We start from the raw sequence: 17,002 nt of genomic DNA, 5'->3' as shown, positions 1-17,002 counted from the left end.
TCTAGTGAATGGTTCATTGAAAAAGTTCTTTAAGGAAATGAGGGAGTTAGACAAGGATGCCCATTGTTTCCTTTCTTGTTTCTACTAGTAGTGAAGGGATTAAGCATCCAATTAAATGAAGCTATAAGGAATGGTCAAATAAAAGGTATTCAATTCGCTTCTCTAATTAAACTATTACAACTTCTATTTATTGATGATGTCCTTATTTTCAGACATGGATCCCTAGGGGAGTCAAGAACCATTTAGCATTCCCTCAATCTCTATTGTGAAGCGTCATGAATTGAAATAAGTAACACAAAATCCTTTTTCCTTTATAATGGCACTTTAGATCACCTTTTGATGGATCTTAAATATTTAATTCCTTTTCATTTTCATTTTTCGAAGTTGGTTTGAAATACTTAGGTTATCAACTAAAAGATTACAATTATAGAATCATAGATCGGTTATGGTTAATTAGAAGGTTGAACGTAGGATTACCCACTAGTGCAATCGCTAGCTCACTTTAGGCAATCGACTTATACTACTTAAATCTGTTTTGGAAGGAAAATTAGTTTATTGGTTGGCACTAGCTAGAGTACCCATAACTATTTTGGAGAAAATCTAAATGTTGTGCTTCTCTTTGTTATTGCAAGGTAGAAGGAAAACTAGCTTCTATTTATCAACATGGAAATCATTAGCTAAACTAAAGAAGACTGGAGGTTGGGGGATAAGGAATATTTTCTCCTTTGCTAAATACCTAACAACAAAAAGCCTTTGGAGATGTATTTTCGATACAGGTCTTTGTGTTAGACTAATGAGGGACAAGTACTAGAGGAAAAAGCTTGTAACTAAATGGATAAGATCACATTTAAAATCACGAAAAGTGGGGTCAAACATATGGTAAGCCCTAATAGCATATTATCCTTGGACCATTAGGGATGGAGTCAAGAGGTTATCATTAAACCTTGTGTTGGCTCTAAATTTTATAGGCATCAACACACTTTCTAATGCAACCTATCTAGATGACATCGATCCTTCGAAGAAGTGGTATACAACACATGTATTGGGTCTCTCAATTGATCAAAACAAATGAATGGTCTTCAATCATTAGCTCCTTAGCATATAACGGAATTTCCCTAAGACGAGGTTTAGATCACTTGTTATGGACCAGAAATAAAGAGAATGGAGTGGTCACGACCAAACTAGCTTATGGAGTAGCAGAGGAATATGAGTAGGCGACAAGGCATTTTTGATGGTACAATGTAATATGGAAGTGGAAATTCCCTCTCAAAACTTGATTATTTGTTTATCTGACACTCCACAAAAACATTTTAACACATGAAAACTTGCAGAAATGAGGTTGGGTAGGCCCAAGTTGGTGCACACTATGTCAAAAGGATTCAAAGACTGTGAGTCATATTTTTTCCAGGTGTGACTTTTCCCTCTCTATTTGGTAGATTAGTCAATTTGACTTGGCATGTCCTAGAGTATGGGAGGGGAAAAATCTTGTTGAGTGGATCTTTAATTGGTTGACATCACCTGTACTTACTATGTTTACTTTCATGCCTTTTTTTTATGTGGAAAATTTGGCTTTCCAAGAATAGGATCATATTCGAGGACCACTGTTAACCGATATTTCTAGGGTGGTCTACCAAATCAAACAATGTTTTTTTGAGCTCAAAGAGGAGAGGCACATTAAACCTGCATGTGTTTCTATTGATGCATTGATTTCCAGAGATTTATCCTGGGCCTTCTTTGATAAGGCTAAGAAGAGAGCCCCTGACAAATGTGGAGCATACATCCTCTTTTATCTGAAGTTTGATCACTCCTTTTCCTTCAATTTAGGATTGGGAACAGGCACAAACAACAAAGGAAAGCTTATGGGGTTGTGATTCACATTGCTTTTTGCCTAAAAAAGAAACGTGGAACGATTTCGGGTATTTGATGACTCTTAAGTGCTCATTGATTGGCTAAACGATATTAGTTCTTTAAACAACTTAATTCTTCACCATGGAAATTGAAGATTACGTAGTTGCAGGAGTTTTCCGAAGGACCTTAAATTTTTCCATATTCATTGAGAACACAATTGTCTAACTAATCAGTTGTTTAAACAAGCCATTGACCTACTGGCTACAACCATTAAAGTTGTTTTCTACCTAGGCACTAGAACAATAAAGCATTTTCTACTTATATTGGCTCGATTATTTGACTCAACTAGCAGCCATGTATTTTTTTTTATGATCCATTTGCTTATTGCTAAACCTCTCTATGTATACTTTGATTCATGTGAATAACAAGTATATGCTTTTTTCTGTTGGAAAAAAAAAGAGTTCATTTATGTAATCACTATTTTAAAGTGGTCATATTTTAATTTTTTTTAAGTTTTGGTTTTTTGGGGGTATATAATTGATCAATTTTACTTAAAATAGAACTAGAAATTGTTGAATCACAAATTTGAGTTGTGAAATCTACACAATTTGAGTTTTTAGGGGTTTCTCAAACACTAAATCCATTTATGCATTTAAAAATACATTTTAAACAACAAAAAGCCATAATTTCACCAAAAACATTATTGCTAGATTTCAATTAAAAAAAAAGAAGGTAGAAGAGTTACATCAGTCCTTAAAAATATTTTTGGATATTTAGAGATTTATGGTCGATGAAATATGAATTTTATAGCTATTTTATTTTATTAAATATAATTTGTGATTTTTTTTTGTGTAAGCTTGGTAGATCCCTTTTTCTATTGATATTTCATGAAAATAAGTATGATTTCTACAAAATTGCAGGTGGCCTTAACCTGCCTGCAGGAAACCAGGTTTGTTGGCCACCTGTCTGTATCGAACGTTGTCCAAAATTTGAAAAGAGTTTTTCTTACCATCCATGCTACATTGGAAACTTTATCTACTATATAATTCTTGCTAAAAAAGTAAATGCTAGCCATCATATAGACAAAATTATTATGACTGGTCTGCTTCATTCATCTGAAGAATGCACAGGGGTCAGGGCTTTTGTGCTCAAACCCAAAACTTCACTTCTCATCATATTCTGAAGACTCTGTTCGATTTTGTTCACAGTGAGGTTGTTGTTATACATCTGCATTTGGACAGATTGTATCTCCCTTTGCAAGTCCTTCATACTTGGGTCTGTTGGTCTATCCTCCTCCGGGTCTTCGCTTTCCTTATAGGTTGTCATAGCGCAGGCCAGGATGTTTTTCAAGACCCAATACTGCTGGATAATTTGGTGAAACATCGTTTGGCATCCTCTGATGTTCCCTGGGTCTTTGATGATTGTTTCCCATTCCTCTGCCTCGATCTCTTGATTTTCAATGTTTGTGTTTAGTTCTCTTTCCCATTCAGAGATTATTGCTTTCACCTAAGCCAGGTTCCTACATAGTATGTGTTGATCAGGTTCTGCATACTCTCCTTCCCTGTTTTCCTGCCTCTTTTGCTCAGGCCTTTGCTTGAAGTCAGTTCCAGGCCTTTCATCTTTCTTCCGACCTTTCTCGGTCCCCTGTTTCCTTTCCTTCCCGGTTGGTTACCTCCCTTCGTCATCCAATTCTTATTTTTTCTGCTTTTTCCTTTCCTTTCCAAGTGGGGCACCTGTGTCGTGACTGAAGCATGGTTTAAGTGCCGAGTCTTCAGAGTTCTCTACACTATGATATTTAAGCTCCCTATAACAGAAACCAAGAATACAATGTTGTAAGTCATCATCAAATTAGCCATAGTGGACTCATAGAATTTTATGCTCTGTGAGTTGGTAATGAAATTGACATCTTTCCTTTTGTTCTTGTTGGGATGCTCAACTTGAGGATTGGCCTCACTCGTTTTGGGATTCCCCACAAACTTCCCCCATATCGGGTGAGACTTCTCGGCCACGAGTGTTTTCATCCGCTCCGTGCCCTGAGAACTATGATAAACCCCATCTACACCCTTATTCCCTACTCCCCCCACAAAGTTTTGAAGGATAATAACAGCACCATCGTCCTGGTTTCTTCCCATGAGAATTTGAATAACCCCTCTCACCGGCTCCCGCAAGACTTCCATGGTCCTCCACCCAACTATAATTGCAGCCCTGCCCCCTGGTTTCCAAATATTCTTTCTGCCCTAGTTATCGCTACCCTAGCAGGTCAGACATTGCTTTTCAATCTCCCACTAGACTACAATTCTAATACCAGTCCACGAGAGAGTGGTTACCACACCTATCAACCCTATCAAAAAGTCAAGGGAGGCACCAAGGCTAGGTAAAATTTCTAGCCTTCCGCACTTATCTGAGACACCTTCCTTCTCAAGCCACATTCTCAACCATATCAACTTACAGAAAATGTTCTGACAGACACAGTGGAAACTTCTTTGGATGACCCAGCTGGCCACAAAATGACTCAACTTTCTACTCATACCTCGGAACCTATCTACCCTGAGGCTAAGATAAGGGTTCCCAAACCCCCTTCCTAGGATGACAGGCCAAATACCCATGAAGACCAGGAGGCCTCAACATTGAAAGCAACCGGGGGCACCATTAAAATTATCCATTGTTTTGCATCTAGATTCACTTTTGCACCTCTTTTTAAACTAATTCTTAGTAGGAGCCGATTCATATTTTCCAGACAATCATTAGTGAAAGCAGAGAGCACATACCAGTTCTTGCAAATGATAGTCGAACGTTGCTCGATGTCCTCCAACCCTTGGCTCTCACCACCTTCAGCTGCATATCCTACCTTGTCTTGCTGCATGCGAATGGTTCTCAGCCTGGCCTTCTTTCCATTTTGATTTTCTTTCCACCTGCCCTGCATGTCGCCCGAAGGACCCACCACGTGATCTCTTCCTCTCTCCGCCACCCTTTCTCCCACATGAGAGTCTAGGGATGGGGTTCCACTACATTTCCCATCATTGCCGATCATTAAATCTCGCCTACCACCAACTGCTCTTGCCGCGAGTTTTCTATGATTGCCTCGCCACTTGTCGGCTTCCGTTGCATTTGTCCTTGCCTTCTTCCCTCTGTCGTTCGTGACAACTAGCCATCCGCTCCTACCTCTACCCGCTTTACTGACTGTCCCTGCCTAGTTATGCCCGTTACTCCACTGCCATTTGCTAGCTCTCATGGCCCCTGTCCAGCCTCTTCTCCCTCTGCCTGCCATGCCAACTGGCCTGCAGAACCACCCTCGGCCCACCATGCCCACTGATCGTCCTCTCGTTCCTCTAATCCTCCAGGCCTATCACACCCCGATAGGGGTTTTCTCCTTTTTCCTTGTCTATTCTTAGGATTTCCTCTAGACTTCTCATGCCTTCCATTTCACTTAACTCCTCGCCCCTTATATCAAGGTTTCTACCTGCCTGCCCACACCCCCAATTGGCTAGGTTGTCTGCTGCCACGTTACCCGAATAATTTGTGAAATTTTGAAAATCAAAAGGTTTTATGAATAATTTTCAAGTAATAGAAATGAGGGCATTAACCAATATTAATTCTTAAATGTTAGAGAATTTTTATTCCCATTTTATTAATTTAAAACAAAATGATATTTCCTATCATGTTTTTAACTATTTAGTTATCAATATTTTATTGTTAATCATTATTTTCATTATTAAGTTCAAAATGAACTTTACTATATTCACAAAGCAAAGTTTACATATAGAGACTTTAATGTTGTGGAAATGGAAGTTAAAAATATCAATATTATTATGTTAACTAATTATCTTATTGGCCCTCTTTAATTTATTCATTCTATTTAATCATCAAAACATTAAGGCTTCAGCGTCTAACAAATTAACCTCATAAATCTAAACTAAATTAAACATGGGCCACTCAAATATTAATTTCAACCCATTACTATAAACCTAAATCATTACCTATAAATCAATAAGCCAAAATAACCCCAACTACTAATTCATTAGCCCTTAACAATTAACTTTTTTTTTCCTTGTGCTCTTAACAATTAACCTATTAACAAACATACCTATAACCATTAGTTACTAAATCTCTCACCCTTACTTAACTAACAAACTAATATCTCTTAATCATTAACTTATTAATTTTGGATTTCAGAGATCTGTGGCTTGAATCTTTTGAATCATTGACCGGAGAATCCACAGTTTTTACATTTTTGTACCAACGTTTCAAATCCCAACTGGAATCCATCATCAGGATATGAGAATGATTATAACAGAAGAGCAACAAAGAAGTAATAAATAGTGATGAGGATAAATTTTAGAACAATATACTGTCGGCTGTAATAATCATTAATTAATTTAATTAATTTTATATAATTTAATATTAATTTGTTTTAATAAATTATTATTTTATTATTTAAATTTTTGGAAAAGTAAATTAATACCAAACCCTAAAGATTAATTAAGGACTAAACTAAGACTAAAAAAGCCTAATAAACTAAAAAAAGAAATAATTTCAATATAAAATTAAATTAATATATTAACCTAATTATATTAACAATTATAAATAATAAGTAATTTATAATTTATTAATATAATAATTAATTGTTATATAGAAATTATTTTAAGGAAATGAACTATAAACTAAGACTAAAGAAAGCCTAATAAATTAAAAAGAAGAAATAATTTCAATATAAAATTAAAATAATGTATTAACCTAATATATATTAACAAATTATAAATAATAAGTATTTATAATTTATTAATATAATAATTAATATATTAATTAATTGTTATACAGAAATTATTTTAAGGAAATAAAGCTAACTAATAAATTTTAAGGCTATATAATTAATTCTTTAACTAATATAATTAATTACAAATAATTAAAATAAATTATAATTATATATAATTATTTAAAAATTAACGTTATCCACCCATTGAGTTTCTCACCCATAAATCATTTTGACATTATCCAACTAAGGATTCAAGCGACTTCATTATAATTGTTAAATATCTATTGTTTAAACGCTTTTAAAAGAAATAATGATAAAATCCTAATTAAATCATCTTTTCTTAAATAAGTATTTGATTGGATAGGAATGCCAAAATCTTCAATAGTACAAGAAATATTTCTCACCCACACAAGGTTGTAATTTGAAATCCAACTCCCTTGTCAAAGTTGTATATGTAATGCCTATCGGCAAGAGCTAACCAGTTTGCAATAAGGCATTAAATGCCTATCCAGCCTTAATGTAATCAGTTAATGTGTATACAAGCAGGGAAGTAAGAATTTCAAATTTAAAATATATTTCAAGTATGATGATTTCTTAATTTTAATATTTATTTCAAATATTTTATTACTAAATTGGTTGATTTCTCAATTTTAATATTTATTTCAAACTTTTTATCACAAAATGTTGATGGCCAAAATAAATTCACTATATTTGACGAACAAATTGCTCATATCAAACAAATTGCTAATTTAAAGGACTTTTGACCATTCTTGTAATATTATCTTTATGTCCCTCTCAGCCAACTGTTTCCATAAAATAAACATAAACATAATGGGGAGCAAAGAATGAAATTTGACAGACCTCACGAGGTGATTTGTTTGTCGAATATAATTAAAAATATTGTAAAATTATCAAAAATCACTTTTTGAAACCGTGAAAAAACGGGCAAATTTGTTCGATAAGTCTGTTTTCAAATTCCAGCCCTACCTGGAAAAAGCTATCTCCATAGGGCTCAACGCCTCCATTGTCTACTGCTACTCTCACATGTGGTGTCCATGTGGTGTTGTCGGTGGCGAGATGCTTCCACCCAGTAAAATCCCAAGTCGCTTCCTTAAATATTAATATAATATAATATGATATATTGGTCACAAACTTTATGTCCCTCTCTGCCAACTGTTTCCATAAACTAAACATAACAAAGTAATCATCCATCGGGAAAAAGCTATCTCCATGCGACTCAGCGCGCGATCAGTGGTCTCCATTGTCTACTGGTACTCTCACATGTGGTGTGTGGGTGGCGAGATGCTTCCCCTCTGTCACTCACGGAATTCACTAGGGAGTTGTCTGTAATGCGATTTTTCGGAGATTCCGGTGACGGAATCTGGCGGAAGAAATTGAGGTTAAATCTTGATTTGTTGCAGTTAAAATGGTTTTTTAACTGCATATTTGGATTCAGCACCCTGAAAAACCCCTGGGATGCTTTCATTGTGCAGAAACTAGCTATCAAACTTGCGGTTCCAATAAATTCCTACCGGATTTCGACCAGAAAAACCCGCTGGAAAGGCTTTCAAAAAGTCGCGTTATAGACAACGGCATTCACTAGTCCCTTCATTTGATGGGTAGTCTGACGTGTTATGTTGTCCGTGATCAGTGGTCTTCACGTGGTGTGGTCAGTGGCGAGATGCTTCCCTGTTTCACCCACTAAGTTCCCAAGTCGCTTCCTTTGATGAGTAGTATTTCGTGACACATTATAACTCCTCTTTCTACCTTTGAATTAGGGTTTCCAAATAGGAGAAGGAGCTCTGGTTTGAAACAAAACGAAATCGTTGCAGTTTTGCTCTTAACAGATTGGGAGAGAGATACACAGACATACCAAAGTCGCGCTGGAACTTGGAAGCAGCTGGTAGCCACTCTGCACTTGTGAGATCAAGACCAACCAGACGAGGAATCTGAATATATTAAGATTACCAAACCCTGGTTGTAACTTGGAAGCGGCTGGTAGGCTCTTCACACGTGTGAGATCAACTGGATCCAGGTTTTAATCCCAATCTCTCTCATACATTTCATCTTTGTTTTTTCAGTGTGTATTCCATGGCAAATCCTTTGGCATCGTCGTCCAACTCGTCTGGCAACAAGGCTCCCTACCAGGTCTTTATCAACCACCGCGGGCCGGACACCAAGTTATCCATCGCCGCCCATCTCTACAATCGCCTTCATGATTTAGGATTTCAAGCGTTTCTGGACAAGGAAGAAATGGAGAAGGGGGACTTCTTCACTTCTCAAATAGCTGCGGCTATAAGAGATGCCTCAGTCCATATCGCAATCTTCTCTCCTCGATATGCAGAGTCTGAGTGGTGTCTCAATGAGCTACTACTTATGTTGGAGTCCATGCAGTCGGGCCGGTCAACCATTATTCCAATCTTCTGCGGTGTTAACCCTGCTGACCTTCGATGGACACTTGGCAAAGACGGAGTGTACGCTAAAGCCCTGACCGAGCTCCAACAAAAGAAAACAACCGACTCCCAAACGCATCAAAAGAAGCCGCGTTACGACCCCGACATCATTGAAAAATGGAGAAATGCTCTTTCTAATGTTTCAAATATAGACGGTTTCGACCTGGAAGGAGCTTATAATGGGTGACAACTCCATCTCTTCCTGTTCCTCTTTTTATATTGTTTAGTTTCATATGTATATGACAAATTATCTATGTACGCTTTGCTTACTGCTAATTAGTAATTTTGTTTGTGAATATTAATTCAGTGTGGAGTGGCAACTGGTGAATGAGGTCGTGCAATTGGTATTGGCAAAGGTTAAAAAGCCGCCACTGGACGTGTCCAGATATCCAACAGGTTTGGATCAAAAAGTAAGAGATTTTGAAGAGTTATTGAAGCAGCAGCAAATTGGGGTAACTAGAGTTATAGGAATTGTGGGGCTTGGAGGGATTGGCAAAACCACACTTGCTAAAGAAATCTTTAACCGGGAAAGATCAAATTACAGGCAATCTTGCTTTTTATTTGATATCAGAGAAAAGTCTTTAACTACCTTACAGAGTGACCTGATAAAGCACTTGACTCAATTGAATGTACAAATACGGAGCACTGATGAAGGTAAAGGAAATCTCAAGCAAAATCTGTCATCCAAACAAGCTCTCATTATTTTAGATAATGTGGATCATTCTTCGCAGCTGGATGCATTACTCTTACCAACTAAGGATGCCCTTCATCCCAGTAGCGTAATTTTAGTAACGTCTCGCGATAAGCAGCTTCTTATAAACAATGATATCAATGAGTCAGCCATTTATAAGTTGGAGTGTCTCAATCAGAAACACTCCCAAGAACTCTTCTGCTTGCATGCCTTTGACCAGCCTCGTCCAGTGGCAGAATTTGAGGTACTGGTTAGTAAGTTTGTCGATGCGTGCGGTGGATTACCGTTATCTCTCACAGTGATTGGCGCGCATCTTCGTGGAAGCAGCGATCTAACTCTCTGGAGAGCCCAATTGATCGAAATCTCAAATATGCTTCCCGACGATATACAAAGCAGACTGAAAATCAGCTACGACAGCCTGAATGAAAAGGATAAGCAGATATTCCTAGATATTGCATGTTTCTTCCTAGGAGAAGACAGGGATACTGCCATTCAAATATGGAAGGGACTGGACTTGGATGGATGGCTGGGCCTTTGGAATCTACAGAACAAGTGTCTCATTGAGCTCGACAGCAAAAATAATATAATAATGCACGACCATCTTCGAGACCTGGGCAGAGATATCGGAGAGAAGAATTCCCCGTATCGTTTTTGCCGCCTAACGCAGAACATTCTTGACAATCTGCCGGAGAAATTAATTGTAAGTATTTTGAAACATTAAGATTCGTTTTGAAATTAGTGTTGTGGTCTCAATATCGTAATTCTTAGGTTTTGCAAGGATGTCAATATTGTTTCTAACAGTTTCCAGTCAACAATTTAGGTGCGTGGAATTAACATGGTTGAAACGCCGGTGGAGAACCGTGCGGAGCTGGGCGATCTTTTCCGTGGTATGCGCGGGTTGAAGCTGCTTAGAGTTGAAGGGGATTGTTTAGAAGAAAGCATATTCAAGACTGCACGGTCACAACATCTCATATGGCTCAGATGGGATAGATGTCCCTATTCTTCCCTCCCTCCCTGGATTCCAATCGAGCGTTTAAGGGTTCTGCAAGTGTGCAGGTCGGCAACATTGAAAACACTGTGGGAAGATCATAATATTCAGGTATATATTGTAATTATTTAATCGAGCTTGTTCTTCCCTTACGAAATAGCTTTTGGATATATTCCATCTTGGTAGACCACCACGTTTACAATTGACATCCACGGCCCCAACTCACTTTTGGAAAATTTGTGAACATTGCAGGTACCTTTATACTTGAGGGAATTGAGTATTATTGACTCTCACCTTTTAGAACTTCCAAAGTCCATAGGTAAGTTGAAACAACTCGAAAAATTTGTCCTTAAATCTCAATTTTCCACTCTTCATCTGGAAACATTGCCAGATGAATTCTGTCAACTGCATTCTTTGGAGCACCTGAGCTTTATCCACTGCAATTCAATGAAGTCGCTGCCCGATTGTTTTGGCAATTTAACGAAACTCCAACATATTGACCTGTCCGGTAGTGGCCAGTTGAATATGCTTCCAAATTCCTTTGGGAAGTTATGTAACCTCCGGCAGCTTAATTTAGACCATTGTGATTCATTAACAGAGCTTCCAGATTCCTTTGGAAACTTGAGGAATCTCCAACAGGTTAATTTCTCCTCCTGTACTTCATTAAAGGGGCTTCCAGATTCCCTTGGCGAGTTAAATAATCTCCGACGTATTAAGCTCTGTGTTTGTGAAAAACTAGAGAAGCTTCCAGATTCCCTGGGTGAGTTAAAGAACCTCGAACATATTGATTTGTCTTGGTGCGATAACTTAAAAAGTCTTCCAGATTCCCTTGGTGAGTTAAAGAACCTCGAACATATTGATTTGTCTTATTGCGATAACTTAAAAAGTCTTCCAGATTCCCTTGGTGAGTTAAAGAACCTCGAACATATTGATTTGTCTTGGTGCACTATCTTAAAAAGTCTTCCAGATTCCCTTGGTGAGTTAAAGAACCTCGAACATATTGATTTGTCTTATTGCTATACCTTAAAGAAGCTTCCAGATTCCTTTGGGGAGTTAGAGAACCTGCAATGTTTGGTTTTGCACTATTGTGAAAAGTTGCAGATATTTCCTGAAACTCTTGGAAAGATAAGTTCCCTTGAATGCTTAGACCTCCGACATTGTCAGAAAATTGAAGTATGGCCTCCCCAAGTCTCACATAACCGGTCATTGCTAAAATTATTTTTATCTGGTACAAATTTAAAAGAATTGCCAAGTGCTATCGGAGAGCTAAGTGATTTGCAAGTTCTGCATTTAGGAAGCCAATTGAAACGTCTGCCCGATAACATCGGTGACTTAAGGAGCTTACAGGAATTGAAGCTTTCTGGTTGCATTCAGTTGAAACATTTGCCGGATTCCATTAGATTGTTGACCCAGCTGAGAGAGTTGAAAATCAAGAATTCGGGTTTAGAGTACTTACCACCATGCCTCGTGGAGCTGAACAGTCTTGAGCGGTTGGAAATAGAGGAGTGTCCATTGAGTGAACTGCCACTCAGAAAAGTTGAAGGGGGAATAGTGTTGAATAAACTGGACGCTTCCATTGTCAACTGCATGTTTGGGCTAAAATACTTAGGACTGTGCCGGACAAACATTTCAGGGTTATCATTTTGTGAAGGCCTTTGCCCAAACCTTCAACATCTCAGCATTCTTAGATGTGGTTTTTTGTCGGAGGTTGTAGAATTGCCAGCAACACTTATAGAGCTAGAGTTGAGCGAGTGTTGTACATTGAGGAAAATAGGACTTTGTGGTCTTGAAAGGCTCGAGAAATTCCAACTCGTAGCATGCCACACAGTTGAGGAGCTGCCAGGTCTTGAAACGTTGGGACGTCTGAAGGAGCTGAAGGTTAACTGCCACTATCTGAAAAGAATAGACGGGTTGACGCACTTGATAGAACTTCAAGTGCTAAACACGGAAAAATGCTGTTCGTTAGAAGAACTTCCAGGTCTGGAACAATTGACTTTGTTGAGGGAGCTTAAAGCCAGTGGGTGTCGGAAAGTGCGGAGCATAGTGGGGTTGGCGCAGCTGCCAAAACTGGATGTGCTAGACATGGAAGATTGCTCTGAGCTGGAAGAAATTCGGGGTCTCGAACATTTGACATCATTGAGGATGCTTAATGCCAGTGGCTGTGGGAAACTGCAGAGCATAGAGGGGTTAGCGCAGCTGACAGGACTTCAAGTATTAAACGTGGCAAACTGCAGTGAGTTAACAGAAATTTCAGGTGATCTCGAAAATCTGAAGTCGTTGAGGAATCTTAATGCGAGTGGCTGTGGGAAGCTGCAGAGCATACAGGGGTTGGAGCAGCTGACAGGACTTGAAAAACTAAGCGTGGCAAACTGCAGTGAGTTAACAGAAATCCCAGGTGGTCTCGAACATCTGACGTGCTTGTGGAAGCTTGATGCGAGTGGCTGTGGGAAGCTGCAGAGGATAGAGGGATTGGCGCAGCTGACAGGACTTGGAGACCTAAACGTGGCAAACTGCAGTGAGTTAACAGAAATTTCAGGTGGTCTCGAAAATCTGAAGTCGTTGAGGAATCTTAATGCGAGTGGCTGTGGGAAGTTGCAAAGCATACAGGGGTTGGAGCAGCTGACAGGACTTGAAGAACTAAGCGTGGCAAACTGCAGTGAGTTAACAGAAATCCCAGGTGGTCTCGAAAATCTGAAGTCGTTGAGGAATCTTAATGCGAGTGGCTGTGGGAAGCTGCAGAGCATACAGGGGTTGGAGCAGCTGACAGGACTTAAAGAACTAAGCGTGGCAAACTGCAGTGAGTTAACAGAAATCCCAGGTGGTCTCAAACATCTGACGCGCTTGTGGAAGCTTGATGCGAGTGGCTGTGGGAAGCTGCAGAGGATAGAGGGATTGGCGCAGCTGACAGGACTTGGAGACCTAAATGTGGCAAACTGCAGTGAGTTAACAGAAATTTCAGGTGATCTCGAAAATTTGAAGTCGTCGAGGAATCTTAATGCGAGTGGCTGTGGGAAGCTGCAGAGCATACAGGGGTTGGAGCAGCGGACAGGACTTGAATAACTAAGCGTGGCAAACTGCAGTGAGTTAACAGAAATCCCAGGTGGTCTCGAACATCTGACGTGCTTGTGGAAGCTTGATGCGAGTGGCTGTGGGAAGCAGGGTTGGAATTTGGATTTTTTTGTACCCTTCACACAATTTTTTTTTGACGTTTTGGGTCTTCATGCTTCCCGTCAAAAAACGTTATGTTTAAAATTTAACCCTTCACCAATAAAGTTTGATTAAAAAATTACCCTTCAATAACACAATGATGTTATCTTTTTTATATATTTATCACAATAACAAAATGACCCTAACATAGAAATGACCTATTGAATCCTGAGAAAACTCAGGATAAAATCTCCATAACCCAGAAATCAAATTGTTTGTATGTGTTTGTTAGTACAACAATAAAATTAGTATTACTCTCATCCATGTGTTTATATTTTCATGCATATTTTTTTCAATGGTTGTTTACCTAGAATTTGACCCAAAAAAATCAATAGACCTCCCAACCATATTTTATTTACAAACAAACTCTAGCCATCACTATTGGGAAATATCAATCCATCAAAGAAAGATCCTCATCATCTCCATGGAATGTAAAGTATTCGTGAAAAATAAAGAGTGAAAGATTCATGTCAAGTAGTGGCCCCTACAGCCCCCAATCGGGATGATGAAAGTGGAGCGTATGAGCATGAGGACAACGCACGGGAGAGGGAACGTATAAACTTTAACTTTTTTAACTATAAGTAAATTTCTAAAAAAATCATATATTTCAAATTAAATATTAATAAAATTGAATAAAGATTATAAGTAAATTTCTAAGACAATCATATGTTTCACGTAATTATTACTAAAATTGAACACAGGTTAAGCATAAAATATTCAAAGTTTTTCTCGAAATTTTAAGATAAACCTTATATCTATTATTCAACCGCTTAAGATAAAGTCTTAAAAACGTTTTGGGTGAAAAACAAACCGTCAAAACAACGTTTTATAAACATTAACGCACGTCACAATAGACGGTCACTTCAATTTTTCAAACGTTAAATACGGGTAAAATTGCTCGTGACGGGCAATTTGCCCGTCAAATTCCATCACTGGTGGGAAGCTGCAGAGGATAGAGGGATTGGCGCAGCTGACAGGACTTGGAGACCTAAACGTGGCAAACTGCAGTGAGTTAACAGAAATTTCAGGTGGTCTCGAACATCTGACGTGCTTGTGGAAGCTTGATGCGAGTGGCTGTGGGAAGCTGCAGAGGATAGAGGGATTGGCGCAGCTGACAGGACTTGGAGACCTAAACGTGGCAAACTGCAGTGAGTTAACAGAAATTTCAAGTGGTCTCGAAAATCTGAAGTGGTTCAGGAATCTTAATGCGAGTGGCTGTGGGAAGCTGCAGAGCATACAGGGGTTGGAGCAGCTGACAGGACTTGAAGTGCTAAATGTGGCGAACTGCTGCGAGTTAAAAGAACTTCCAGGTCTGGAACATTTGAGATCATTGAGGAAACTTAATGCTGCTGGGTGTCGGAAACTGCAGAGCATAGGGGGGCTGGCACAGTTGACAAAACTTAGAATGCTTAACGTGAAAGACTGCTGTGAGCTAGAAGAACATGGAAGTCTGCAACATCTGAGGTGGTTGAGGGTGCTGACTACGAAGCATTATGGGAAACTGCAGTTACTGGGTGGAGGAATATGGAAGTACCTGCGGCAAGAACGGAAGAAATACAGGCGAGGTGTTGGGGTAGGGCAGCCGCTGCGACACCGCTGGAAGAAACAGACGCTTCAAGATGAAAGGTCAAAAGCAAATATTGCGATCAGAGTAATGGTCATTGCAGTCTGTGAACCGCAGCGAAACGAAGCCCTGTAATTGACATTTTCAACTATGGGTTGTTGTGATATCTCTTTATGGCAGCACTGTGAATCATACAGGTTATTGTTCTGTAATTTGCACTAGCAAATACCAAAAAGTTTGGAAGACCAAATTTGAACGGTTATAAGGTGAAATTTGAAAGTTTCACGTTCAAACAATATAAAGTTATAAACATGTTCAATTTCAATTATACATTACTAAAGATGTTCAATAAATTAGAGTGATTTTCTTCTTTCCTTTTTAAATGGAATACTGTCATTTCATTGACATTTGATGTATTTCAACCATTAACAGTTTCATTTACCTTTATTGAATGGTATATTTTTTTAATTGGTGTTTTATTTTCTTTTATGATATTTAAGATATACAATAAAATGTTTATATTTTTTATTAAAAAATATAATATATAATATAAATTATATTAGTTTAATTTTTTTTATATTTTTTCTCTGTTATTATAATGTTAAAAATAATTATTTAAATAAATTTAAGATATATATATGAAAATTGAATAAATAAATAAAAACTTTATAATAAACAAATTATATATTATATTTTTTTAATGATATCTTATTTTATATAATTAAATATATTATTTCATGGTTCACACAAAATACATTTTAAAATAACAATATATTAAAGATATTATTTCATGGTTTACATGAGATCCATTTTAAAATAACAATATATTAATAGTTTTAATGTAATAAAGTAAAAAAGAAAAAATGTTATTAAAATAAGTTTGAAATTAGAATACTTTGGAATGGGTGTTTTTTGAAACGTGGGGAGTGGGTTGCATGGGTTGTCGATGTCCCACCTAGCCAAAGGACCAAGGGACGTGGAAGAACACCCCTGTGGCAAATATGAATGTTTCTATCCAATTACATGTCAATCATCATTCGAAACAATAATACTTTCACCACCATGCACTTAGATCTTAATTGTGTTCCCTGTAAAAATCTATCAATTGGGACTCCTCCTCTGTGAAGTCCTAGCCAATTGTGATTTTGGCTATGCTTCTCACATTTTTGCCCAAATCGAGCTCAACTTCACAATAGATGGTGGCTAGCACAACTTGTCTATCTCGCCATTGGTGACCTGTGACAGCTTCAATTGTTGTTCTCTATTGTTATGCTCCTCGACACTCCGTCTTAGCAAAAATCGACATCACTTGTTGGGCAACTACCATTTTAAGGGAGTTGCTCCTACTTTTGCTCTATGTCATTGCAATGCATATGGTAATTTCCATACTTCCCGTAGCCTTTAGTTTATTTTTCACTTATCTTCCTCTTGTAGGTAAAACAACCATCCGAAATCCTTTGCACTTAGGCTCCTAGGAAATTAGAGTTCATATACTCAT

The 17,002-nt window shown here is 38.0% G+C and overlaps 1 protein-coding gene across 1 annotated transcript; it reads left to right on the top strand.

Moving 5' to 3' along the window:
* The first annotated feature begins 8,821 nt into the window (after positions 1-8,821).
* Positions 8,822-14,876, top strand: LOC149213591 (uncharacterized). Its single transcript, XM_089392056.1, has 4 exons — positions 8,822-9,237; positions 9,362-10,445; positions 10,566-10,844; positions 10,986-14,876. Exons 1-4 carry the CDS (start codon positions 8,855-8,857, stop codon positions 13,791-13,793), a joined length of 4,554 nt encoding a protein of 1,517 aa, XP_089248182.1. The 5' UTR covers positions 8,822-8,854; the 3' UTR covers positions 13,794-14,876.
* The last annotated feature ends 2,126 nt before the right edge of the window (positions 14,877-17,002 follow it).

The sequence above is a fragment of the Pinus tabuliformis genome, chromosome 1_1 (genome assembly GCF_031772625.1).
Source record: "Pinus tabuliformis cultivar Carrire ecotype Pingquan chromosome 1_1, CPIR1, whole genome shotgun sequence".
Classification (NCBI taxonomy): domain Eukaryota; kingdom Viridiplantae; phylum Streptophyta; class Pinopsida; order Pinales; family Pinaceae; genus Pinus; species Pinus tabuliformis.
Note: the sequence above shows the minus strand (reverse complement) of the source record. Positions and strands in the feature narration are given on the sequence as shown.